This window comes from Cynoglossus semilaevis, chromosome 15 (genome assembly GCF_000523025.1).
Source record: "Cynoglossus semilaevis isolate Cse_v1.0 chromosome 15, Cse_v1.0, whole genome shotgun sequence".
In the NCBI taxonomy this organism is placed as follows: domain Eukaryota; kingdom Metazoa; phylum Chordata; class Actinopteri; order Pleuronectiformes; family Cynoglossidae; genus Cynoglossus; species Cynoglossus semilaevis.
Genome location: NC_024321.1, coordinates 3,225,194 through 3,236,804, shown reverse-complemented (window position 1 = coordinate 3,236,804; position 11,611 = coordinate 3,225,194). Strand labels below are relative to the sequence as shown.

General features: G+C 41.8%; 1 protein-coding gene across 1 annotated transcript in view; it reads left to right on the top strand.

Annotated features, from left to right (window-relative positions):
- Positions 1 to 11,611, top strand: part of slit3 (slit homolog 3 (Drosophila)) — a 232,868-nt gene that overhangs the window by 15,190 nt on the left and 206,067 nt on the right. The window contains exons 2-3 of the mRNA XM_008326546.3: positions 4,401 to 4,472; positions 9,518 to 9,589. Coding sequence (XP_008324768.2) covers positions 4,401 to 4,472; positions 9,518 to 9,589 — 144 coding nt within the window. The remainder of the gene's footprint in view (positions 1 to 4,400; positions 4,473 to 9,517; positions 9,590 to 11,611) is intronic.

Genomic DNA, 11,611 nt, shown 5'->3' with positions numbered 1-11,611 from the left:
TGAGAGAGTGAAGGGGGAACAAGCATCGTGGAAAATAGCAGGAGATTAGAGCAGGAAACGAATGCATTCGGAAATGAAGCATCAGGAGTGGAGCAACAAAGCATGAAAGGGAAAGGATGGAGTGATAAGGATGTTGAGTAGAGATAGACGGAGCGCAGAAGTGAAAAGAGGAAATGTCACAGTGTCGGAGTCGGAGAGAACAAAGACAGGAAACTGTTTGCGCTGCTTAATTGTTGGTTTTCATTGTTGTCCCAAATGGAGGGAAACGGAGATCAAGGGTGAAGAAAATACAGAACCCAGACAGAACCTCGCAAAACTACTGGCAACCATTCAACCCGACTTGTAAAACGTGTTTGTTCTGCTGCTGCATTAGTCAGGTTTGACTGAAGGTTCTCGGTTTACGACCTGCGTTGTTAGATGTTGCCATCTTCTATAAATGTGCTAAGAAAGTCCTGATTTTCTCCATCTTTCAATGTCAGTGTCTGATTTTTGTAACCTTAGGAAGGATCCGGTGACTGTTTATTTATTTAAACCTGCTTTTGCTTCATTTTGCTCAAATTGGTTAATTGCTTAATTGGTCAGTTCTGACCAAGGCTTTGTCAAAGGTTGACCTTTTATACTGGCTCATTAGTAACCACAATCATGTGATGTGGTTTTCCACTCCTCAGACACTGGTACGGATTCAGTCCCCTGGTTTGCTGGTCCACAGGCAGACTGTATGGGTCACTGACTTCCCTTGTCTAAGGTGGGGCCAGGTGGGGATCTTTCTGTGGCTTTTGTTCACTTGTCGAATGGTAAATTAATTCCCCTAAACACCTGCTGTTTGCATTCCTGTCTTATCCCCTTGTTGCAAACACACACATACACGCACACACACATGCACACACACATGCACACCTAAGCTGTGCTCCTAATGGAAACAAACAATGGTCAGTGCTTTTCTTTTCTACTAAAGCCCCCTGTTAGTCATCTGACCACCAGCTGGTCAGTTAAATTTTACTTTGGTTTATTGCTTGGTGGGATAGATCTCTAAGCTGCAGCAGACCAGGTGCAGGAAGGAGGGTAGCCCATTTAATTTAGTCCACTTAAATCCTCAGCTGCCGTCAAATTGGATTTCACTATGTTTCCAGTTTCTTTTCTTCCCAGATTCTGTATTATTTAAAATATTGAGGATTTGATCATCTCAATCACTTTCTTAAGTGACTCCCCAATTGTTTCATTTTCATTTTCTGCACCTGCTCTACCATGTGTTCAGTCCTTTGTTTTTTTTTGTGAGCACTGGCGTCTTTGTACTTCTGTGTACTTTGGATTTGCTTTGTTGTCCATTTATTTTCATTATATCCCTAATATATTGTTCAGTTTAAAGTAGAGGTTTAAATTTGAACTGCCTTGGGCTGGATACCCTAGTGGACAGAGAGGGGGCTGCAAATCATCAGCATTAAAATCAAAGCCTTAACCAGAAGAATAGAAGTCATAAACAGTTTAGAGCCAGGTGCTTTTTATTTGCTTTTATTTTGAGACAACAATAGCACATCTACCATTTACAACTGTTTTCTTTTGGGCCTTTTTTTTTTTAATTCTTTGATCAAATCACATCGGGGAAATGGGCATGTGTGTCTATATATTTATTTATTTATTTATTTATTTTGCTTCTGTGTACTTTGTTTATGCCAATGACGTTCTCAGATTTCAGGATGTGATTTTTTAGAGTAGCCTGGTAGAGCAGCACTAACACCTGGTCCTTTATCCTGATTGTTTGTTTGACTACAGTTTCACTGGTGAGCGCACAAGTTTCCACTGTGTACAAAGGAAGAGATGAAGATAAGGATGGAGCGATTAGGGGTTGGAAAAATATATCAGATAAAAAAAAAAAACAGTGAAAGATTGAGATAAAAGTGAGAAGATTAGAGGAAGAGAAGAAAACAGAGGACGGCTGAGGAAAAGTGTTTAGTCAACTGTGAAACAGTGGGAGATAGGATGTGAGAGAAAGGCTGGAGAACAAAATGTGAAAGAAAAAAAATAGAAGGTGGGAACACAGGTTATAAAGGACCTCCAGATAGACACTGGAGGGACTTGGTGAATAAAAGATGTGAAACAGAGTAATGAGGTGAGAGATAAAAAGAAAAAAAGTGTGATTGTTACCAAATGTGTGCAGCAATGGACGATAACATGGAAATGGAGGAGAGGATGTTGATCTGTGATCAAGTGACGATGGGCAGAAATACTCAATAATTTACACATGAACACGCAGCCCATTTTAAGCAGTATCTCTCCTGTACTGTAATCCAATGCTGTAATACTGTTTTCATTGCATCTGAGATTAAAGATAACATTCTCATTATGGAAATCTTGTTGATGATGGAGAACCGACTCACGAGGGGATACACAAACTTAATCACTACAGGGTCAGACATTTAAACCAGTCTAAGTGGGGCTCAAACCCACGACCTCTGAGGCAGATGTGTCAACAGACATGATAACCGCTACACTGTGGAACCACCAGTATACTAAGGATCTTTATTTTAAGACATCCATTAGCATGTTAAACCCTGGTGGGCCGCAAAAAATGACGTGGCGGGCCAGATTCATCCCGCAGACCTTGCTTTTGGCATATGTCTCATAATGTGAAGGTGGTTCATGACTTGAACAGTGCCATTTAGTGAGGTTCTCACAATTTACGGAACTGACTTAACGTCTCATAGACTGGGTCGCAACCCTTAGATGGGTCGGAAGAGGCCCGCAGACCTTGCTTTTGGCATATGTCACATAATGTAAAGGTGGTTCATGACTTGAACAGTGCCATTTAGTGAGGTTCTCACAATTTACGGAACTGACTTAACGTCTCATAGACTGGGTCGCAACCCTTAGATGGGTCGGAAGAGGTTTTGGGGTTTTTTTGGGTCGTCTCGCATCATGTTTCCCAGGAGTTTACGAATAGTGTTTATTAACTTGGGTCGCGAAAGTTTGTGACTTCAAAAATATGGGTCGCCAGAAAAAACGTTTGTGAAACACTGTCATGGAGAACCATTTTACAAAAACCTTTGTGATCATCATCATAAATTGAGGGAATCTTGACATTAGCATCTATTGACCAATGATCTTCCATGACCTCACAGGATGAGTCTCTTTCATCAGGTCAAATATTGGCCGACACGGTGCAGTCCTCAGCTTCAGCCTCAGCTTCTGTAGTAGGGAAATTGCCGTAATATCATTTTTTAAAATCCCAGCTCCTATTTTATTTGTCAAGATACAGTCACTATTCATTAACCTGAGGCCCCTTCGTGGAACACGAGCTGCATTCTGGGCTTCAGGAAGTGCTGCCCTCCTCTGCACCAGGGTATGGCTCTTATTAGTGCTCCCTGCCATGGCAGCCTGTGGAAGCCTTTTGAAACCTAATATGGTCTTAAATCAGATTTATAAATGTTTAGGTGTATTATGAAAAACACACACACACACACAGAGGCCGCCAGGGTGAGACTAGACTGGCTGTTTATCTGTCCATGAATGTGTGTGTGTGTGTGTGTGCGCAGCGTCTCTGTGTGAAATAGGAGAGAAAATTGTGTGGGATGTTTGTCTGCCGTCTCTTCTCTCTGTGTGTGTTTTTCCTTGCCCTAATTCTTCCAGTGCGACAGCGTTTCAATAAACATTATAGCTGCATAACGGGAACCAAAACACACTCACGCACCCAGTCATATTTCAGTATATACACACATACCGTGCTCTGGCAGTGAAAACAGATTCAATGACAGCCAGGAAACATGATCGGCTTTTAAGCTGTTATGATGGAAAGAGAAAAAATAATTTCATCACACTTAATTATTATTCTGTCTTCCTGGAAAGTTTCCTCCTCGATAAATCACCGTAGCCCTAATCTCCGTCTGAATGAAATTTCACGGTGCCGGAGTAACAGGAGCATTTGTGTTTGTTTGTGCGTGTTTGTTGTTTGGATGTGTGTGGCCTGGTTTGCTGCAGGGTACTCTCATGCTTTGTTCGACTGCCACAGTCATTAATTCGACTGTGGAACAGAGTCACACACAACACACACAGTCGGTGGGCGACCACGCTAGTCCTTGGCTTTTTTAGCAGTTCCTAGAAGCAATAGTGCATTCTTCAAGTGTGTTGTACCTCACTCGAGTCATTGTTGTAGCGTTTGGGTCCAGGATGACGACCGCGGACGATTCAAACCGTTACTTTAACGCAAGCAAAAGTGATTTAGATTTGGATTTAGCTCTGCATACAAATGAGCTCCATCCTCTTTAAGTTTATTTCATTTGTAAGAAAAAAAAAATCTGTGGCCAGACTCGGATTGAAATGTTCGGGTCTTGACTGAAAAATTGACATTGTGATAAATGCATGTTGTCAAACTGTCCTAAACTCTCTTCTTCTCTCTCCATTCCCAGGGATTTGAACAGGAACAACATCACCAGAATCACCAAGGTGGACTTCTCTGGACTTAAAAACCTACGGATCCTGTAAGTTTCTTCCTTTCTGTGATTTTCTCTTTGGCACCTCTTGCTTTAAACTTTCCAGATCCAACAAATGAGTTAAGAGTTAGCTAGGTGTAAGTCATTCCATTGTCTAAGGTTGATTCCACTCTTTTTACTGGCCTTTCCCCCAATCACGTTTTCCATGTTGAGTCTCACGCCTCATATTTGTGACTTTATGAGGAATCCCATTAAGAAAAAGGCCGTCATGCTGGAGTAATTAGACAAATGCTATATTTATCTACAAGACCTGCACTGTAGCTGGAAACAGGGCTATTTAACATACAAATTAATTAGTTTCTTAATGATGGTCGTTGTGGCTTTTGGGGCCCGAGGGGGGTGGGAGGTTTGTAATTGGTGGAAATTTATGAGGTAACAAACTGTAACAGAGACAGAGCGAGCTGACATTCTCATGATAACCTGCGGGGCCACAAACGTTGTTAGAGAAGCAGCAAAAGACACAGAGAAATGAGTGACGTGATGCCATGATGTGCATTGGTAATTGTGTGATATTCAGTTTCTCTTCCATCTCCAAAATAACATGACAATATATTATATACAATATACTATTTATTTGCTGATGCTGCAGTATTGTTATGCTAAGCTAGTTGTGTTCTATTGAAAAATTAATAAAAATGAATGGAGTATTTAAAAAAAAGTATTTAAAAACCACACAGGCTGCTAACCACTACACTATGGAACCACTAAAGGTCTGAGTCAGCCTGGAGTTGATCTAAAACCTTGTGATCTACAGTTAGCTGTTTGGTCCACAGATGCAGCTGCGTGGTTGTACAGGTTATTGCACTGTATTTCAAATAACTCTGTCACGTCCAAATATCTTTCAAAAGGATAAGAAGTCTTCCTCTACTTCCTGTTTCTGCTTGAATCCCAATGTGTTCATGTGCTACAATGTTATCATCTTCTGTTATTGTTGAGACCATCCTGGGATTGAGGTTAGAACCTTCTCCAGCTACAGGCAGTGACTGTAAGTTTGATGCTCAGATACATGGTGCAGGACGTTGAAAAGGGGACACGGAGACACACAGGTGTTAACACACATCTCCAAACGACAGCGTTTCCTTCCTGAAGCTGTGGCCTAAGCCCTGGAGGCTGTCCATTCTTCAACTGGTCCTCCTCCGTCCAGTCAGACGTTAGAGTCATTACTCACGTCCCTCCGACCGGTCTTAGTCATCACATCTACACGCCTGTTCTCCGTGGAGTGTGACTCCTCGTGTCCTCTCTGCTGGCCTAACGACTTCAAGGGCTCTCTCCTTCTTCTGAGTGAAGTGGCTCCACTACACGTGTGTGCGTGTGTGTGTGTGTGTGTGTGTGCGTGCGTGTGTGTGTAAGGAGGACTGTAATAACTATAATCACTGTTGGCCGCCTGCAGCTTCCCTCCTCACTCAGTTTTAACCAGAGCAGGCAGATAAAAATACACTTCCATCGCAAACCTTTTTTTGAGTACTGGACCTAAGTTGGTGCATCTGTGTGTGCGTGCGTGTGTGTGCGCATGTGTGTATGTGTAGCTTTACTTGTAAGGACCAGAGTGAGGTTTGGTTTTTATGTTGAATTTTTGTTCGAGTTCTTATCAGTGTGTGTGTGTGTGTGTGTTTGTGAGGGAGAGGATTTCAGATTAACAGAGAGTGTCAGAGTAGGACCTTTTATTTGTGTGTGTGTGTGTTTGTGTGTGTTTGTGTGCAAGTGAGACAGTGTGTTTGTTTGGGGTGGGCCGGCAGTTTGTTTTATGTGGTTGGTGATAAACTGCTGTGACATTTCACCACTCCGAATCTGTTAAAGAAATGGGGAGGAGAGGCTTCGGAAAGAGCGGAGGCTGAGAAAGTGCACATTCAGCCCCATACACACACACACACACACACACACGTGCACATGAAAGGACAGACAAAAGCAGCATAGCCTTGACCCTAACTGTTTTGTTATTAGAACTCCCCCTTTGTCTTTTTCTCTCCCTTTTACACACACACACACACACACACACAACAGGTTCACACAAACACACTGGCCTGTAAATTTGAAGTTTCCATGTAGTTAAATGCTTTTACCGTTCTTCCTGGAAACGGCCGGTAGCTGCGAGGTGTTCCTGGATGAAGCCAACAGTCACATGACCAAACAGTTACAGATAAAGGTTTGATTTAAGTTCATTTTAATTCAATTTTAACAGCGAAACATTGAAGTGAGTGGTGGAGTTTTACAAACGACTGAAGGCAATTCTTCGTTGTTGTGCTCTGTTGGCGCTACACTAACTTTACATGTATAAATATTTGAGCTCATAAAATCAAGCGTTCTGAGGATTCTTCGATCTTCAGACACATCTTCTACTTTACTCTTTAGGTTGTGGAGAATTTGAGTCATTTTGAAAAAAAAAATGAACTAAATAAAAAAATCTGGTCTAACTTTCAACATTTGACTGAGGTGTGGTTTCACCTTCTCTTTGTGTAAACACATAAAGCCTCTCCTCCCCGGAGACGAGTCTTCAAAGAGAGAGGCTCAGAGTTTTCTATGAGGTAGTTTGAAGTCATTGTCCTCTCTATGATGGCAGCCAATACTCTCTGATATGGTTTAATACAAAAGATATTAAACTACCCGCGCCCCACGAACGCAAACGTTGTGTTTGCTGTCATCTCTTCATCGTCCCTGCTGATGATGATGATGATGATGATGTCTGATAAACTGCTGCTGCTGATGATGATGATGATGTCTGATAACGAACAAATACAAAAACAGTATTTCATCTGAACAATATGTCTGCACTGATCCCATCACCATGTGTTTGGCTTGTGATCTCTCATCTTGAATCAGCATGAGGTTGATTTGAGATCGTTTGGACAAACAAAGCCCATACGTGCTCAGAGTTATGTCTTAATTGAACTTTTTCCAGGATGTGCAGTATTTTGGAGGGAAACATGCTGGATTAATAGTCCGGGACTATAATTGATGGAAACCAGGCTCAAGGCAGGGCCGTGCTCATGATATGTGTTTATTGTTGGGATCAAAGCCTGTGTATAGGGAGTCGACTCAGCCACCTGGCTGCAGAGTAGAAACCCTGTTGTGAAGCCTTCAGATTTGCAGTTTTAATAGCAACATTCTGCATGAAAACTGGCATTCGTTCAGAATGAATCAATCAAGTGTGTTGTGAGCGCTCTGTGCACATTTAGCAGACACACCTGCAATCTTAGAAACTTAGAACCAAAACTCCAAAAGTGAAGAAGTCATGTCAGAATTTTCAATCTCCAAGTCACGATTTTAGTCGGAACCCAATCTCCCTTCATCCCCAGAAATCGGATCTCCAACATGGATTGGTGTTCAACAATCCCATCTGTGAATTATGAAATAAAATAAAAATAATAAAAACCTGCTTCATTTTAAATGAATGTATTTTAAATATTTCAGTTATTCACATACTGAGTGGGAGGGGATTAAATATTTCAGTTATTCACATACTGATGAGTGGGAGGGGGAGAGGCTGTGTAGTGTTGACAAATGAAGCTGAAAAAAAATATTTCATTTACAGGAAAAGGGTTTGTAAAACCAGTGAAAATGAGACTAAGATTAATATATTTTGATTTAGTCATGTGAAAAATCTTGTAGGATTCTGCGGCAAAAACATCGTCAATGTGTTCCACCCACGCAGAGGCAGGCAATCAAAGATCTTGTGGGACTGCACATAAAAAAAAAAAAAAAAAGAATTACCCATCAGCTTATACAGCATTGTATCAGGTGTGCAACACAGGAAAAAAAACCTAAAAAAAAAAAAAAAAGAAATTATCCATCAGCTTATACAGCATTATATCAGGTGTGCAACACGGGAAAAAAAACCCTCAAAAATCAACATAACTTGTTGATCGATATTTGTCCCAAAACATCTTTATCCAGAGGTTTGTAAAAATGTAAAAAAGTCCCACATTTTCATGTAAATAAAAAGTGCATTTAAGGCTAAATACGTTTTCGTGCCTCCAAATTGTTCACGTGTATTTCCAGCTTGTTTGTGTAATGAGATTTAAACGAGCAGGGATTCATGGCTGTAGTACAAGTTCATGTGTGAAGTGTCTTTAAAAAGAGTAAAAAGAAGAAAAAAAGAGCCTTTTAAAGGAAGGTCGTGCCACAGCGGTTCAAATGTGAGAGCCAGACAGTGTCTCTTTGATACATCTCCTTGTCTCTTATTTGGCTCCATGTCCCTATTTTTTAATCTCTTTTGCTCAATCTATCCTGTCATCCTGGGATTCTTTATTTTCACCCTCCTCCCTCTCTCTGCCTCCTCCACTCACATCAGCCTCTCTCCTCCATAAATCTCCCTCCTTGGAGTTGTCACTCTTAACATCCTCCGACACAAAGTATAAACACATATCTGTGTAGATGTTCTCTCGCCGCTTCCCTCTTCCATCTGGAAAACCTTAGATTGCCCCGAAAGAACAGCGCAGCACCCAGAGAGAGCTGAAAGTGTGTTAAACTGGGATCAACACTGGAAAGGCAGGAAAGTAATGGAGATGGTATCCATTCAGGGATGGAGGAGAAGAGGGATGGAGGCTTAATTGTTTGTTTTGGCCGAGCTGGACGGTGACATTTGTGTAAGCGCTGCGTGTCTCTAACATTTGCTTCACGGCAGATTCATTTGTTCAGCTCGCTGATTGCCTGTTTATACAACAATTTTTTTTAAAAGTGCAAGTGTCTCTCACCATGTTTAAAACGTCTCTGTTTCGGGCCAACAGCTCATTTCACTGTTTGCACTGGCCTGAAAATGAGATTTATCTGCTGTTTCTTCCTCTGGTGTGAACCTGCCGGTCAGCGGGGAAAACTGCTGCTGGATTCATGTTCTCCACCACCTGGCCGTCTCTTAATGTGATATTTATACTCTGACATTTTGAAGAAATGCCTACCAGAATTCAGGCACATTTTCTAGTAATGGGAACGACCAGGCTGTGTTTCCAAATCCTTAAAAATGTCTAGTTTTTTGACTGCTCGATGCTAACCGACACTGTGTTTTCTTCCTTTTTTCCCGTTATGTGCCGTCATTATAGTCATCTAGAGGACAACCAAATCAGTGTCATCGAGAGAGGAGCTTTCCAAGACCTCAGACTGCTGGAGAGGCTGTAAGTAAACATCACTGCCTTCTGTTACGTTTGTGAAATTGAAAACTAATGTCAATGTTTTAGAGAAATGCACACCTGTAAAACCAGAAAGGGAAATTAGCTTTGGCTACGAAGAGGTTTAAAGCAATAGAAAAGTCAAAGGGAGACGTTCTACACCGTGGGCCTCCCTCTGTAAAGCTAAAAGGCATCATCATTTTTGTCTTTTTCCCTTCATCAGGGGGAGCCACAGTAGATTTTGAGCCTATTTCTCTTTCTTTGAATACTAGGTGAAGATGTTCCATGCGGTGTTGCTGTGATTTGTTCTTCTTCTGTGTTTAATTCTAGTCGTTTTACTTCATATCATGATTTATAATACAGCTTCCTCCACACTCACTCTCTCATTTCTGTCATTGCATCAAAAGAAAACCCTTTTATTTTGACAACCTCCTTCAAATCATCAGGGACAGAACAGAGGGTTCCCCTGTTAGAACCCTTTCCTTAAATGACCATGAAAACCAAACCAGTTCCTTCATTTCCTCAGATAGAGACTTGGGCTCACCCATAATGGTGTGTTATCATTTTGGTCTTATTTATTTATGACACATTTAAGTGTGCTTTCTGCATGATATAAAGGTGAATTTCCCCTAAATTCAATAACATATAATGACCATAATAACAATATAAAACAGTTACGGAAGCTTTCCTCCTCCAGAGCACTTGAACAACTTTAACTCTCTGTTGTCGTCTGTTCATTTTGTAAAGCACACAGAATGTACTTGGATCAAAGCCCAGTGGATCCACTTTACACACCACCCAGGAATCTCTCACTGATATTGCCTTATACCGTTGGTGTGACTTTTTGTCCTTCACTTCACACGCAGGCTGCGGTCAATAGAACAGAGGTGTGAGAGGAGACACGGAGAGGACACACGGAGAGTCGATACTAACTGGGATTGGAATGATCATGTGATTAGCAAATCGTTAAGTGACTTCTTTAAAAAAAAGAGAGAGAACTTTATTGATCCCACTGAGGAAATTGTTGTGTTAACAGCAGATCTGGAGCACCAAGTACATGGTTCCCCTGGGGCACGAACCCACGACCTTCTGTATGGAAGGCAGATGTATAAACAGTGTGTAATCAAGCTGGGCCATAGAGGGATCAAACCCACAACCAATCTAGTTGGACACAAAGTTAATGGCACCTCGTCGGGGAATCGAACCGGTGTCTTTCACGTGACTGGCGGAGATACTGCCTCCACTACACTGCAAAGACACTAACCTCTCTGTTGTCCCTGACAACATATTGACCCTATGAGAAGAGAATTGATACATCTGACTGAAACGTATTACATTAACATACATGAGATACCCAGATGGTGGTGCCCCTCCATTTGTGCAGCAACAGAACCTCATGCGATGTCAGTGAGCACCTGGGATCCACCTGGTTACATACTGTACCTGAGAGGCCTCGGACCCGTCCAAGAAAGCAGGCAGACAGATCCAACAGTCGGCTGCCACATGTCTACGTCCTTTGATTTGCTCTCAGCGGAGCCTAAACTCCTCAAATTTAGTTTGTAATTGACAGCATTTAGTGAAGGTTAATTCCTCGTGCCTTTGTGAATTGGGCTGATGATGAATATTTATAATGGTGTGCAGCAGATGGGCTCCAGGTGGTGAAGTGACACTTCTTTAATCATGTAAATCATGTATTGTCATTGTACAACAATCGACTAAGGACAACAGTCTTTGGCGACGTCTGAGGTAATCATCTTATCTTTAGGTGTGTGTGTGTGTTATGCCGTGGAAACCATGACCACCTGTGTGTTTTTGCTGCGGTTCCTGGAAGGTGCCGTGTGATGTTTCTCTGCTGAAAATCAGCCAGGTTTTATAAAGGTTTTCACAGGCTCTGCTTGATTTAACGCGCCCTCCGGTTGCCAAGTTGGACTCATCTTCACAAGATGAAAACAGCCTTTTCTGACTTAAGATTTGGCCAATGTAGAAGTGCTGAATTGTCGTTGTTGTTTTAGGACTCGAGCTAAGTGT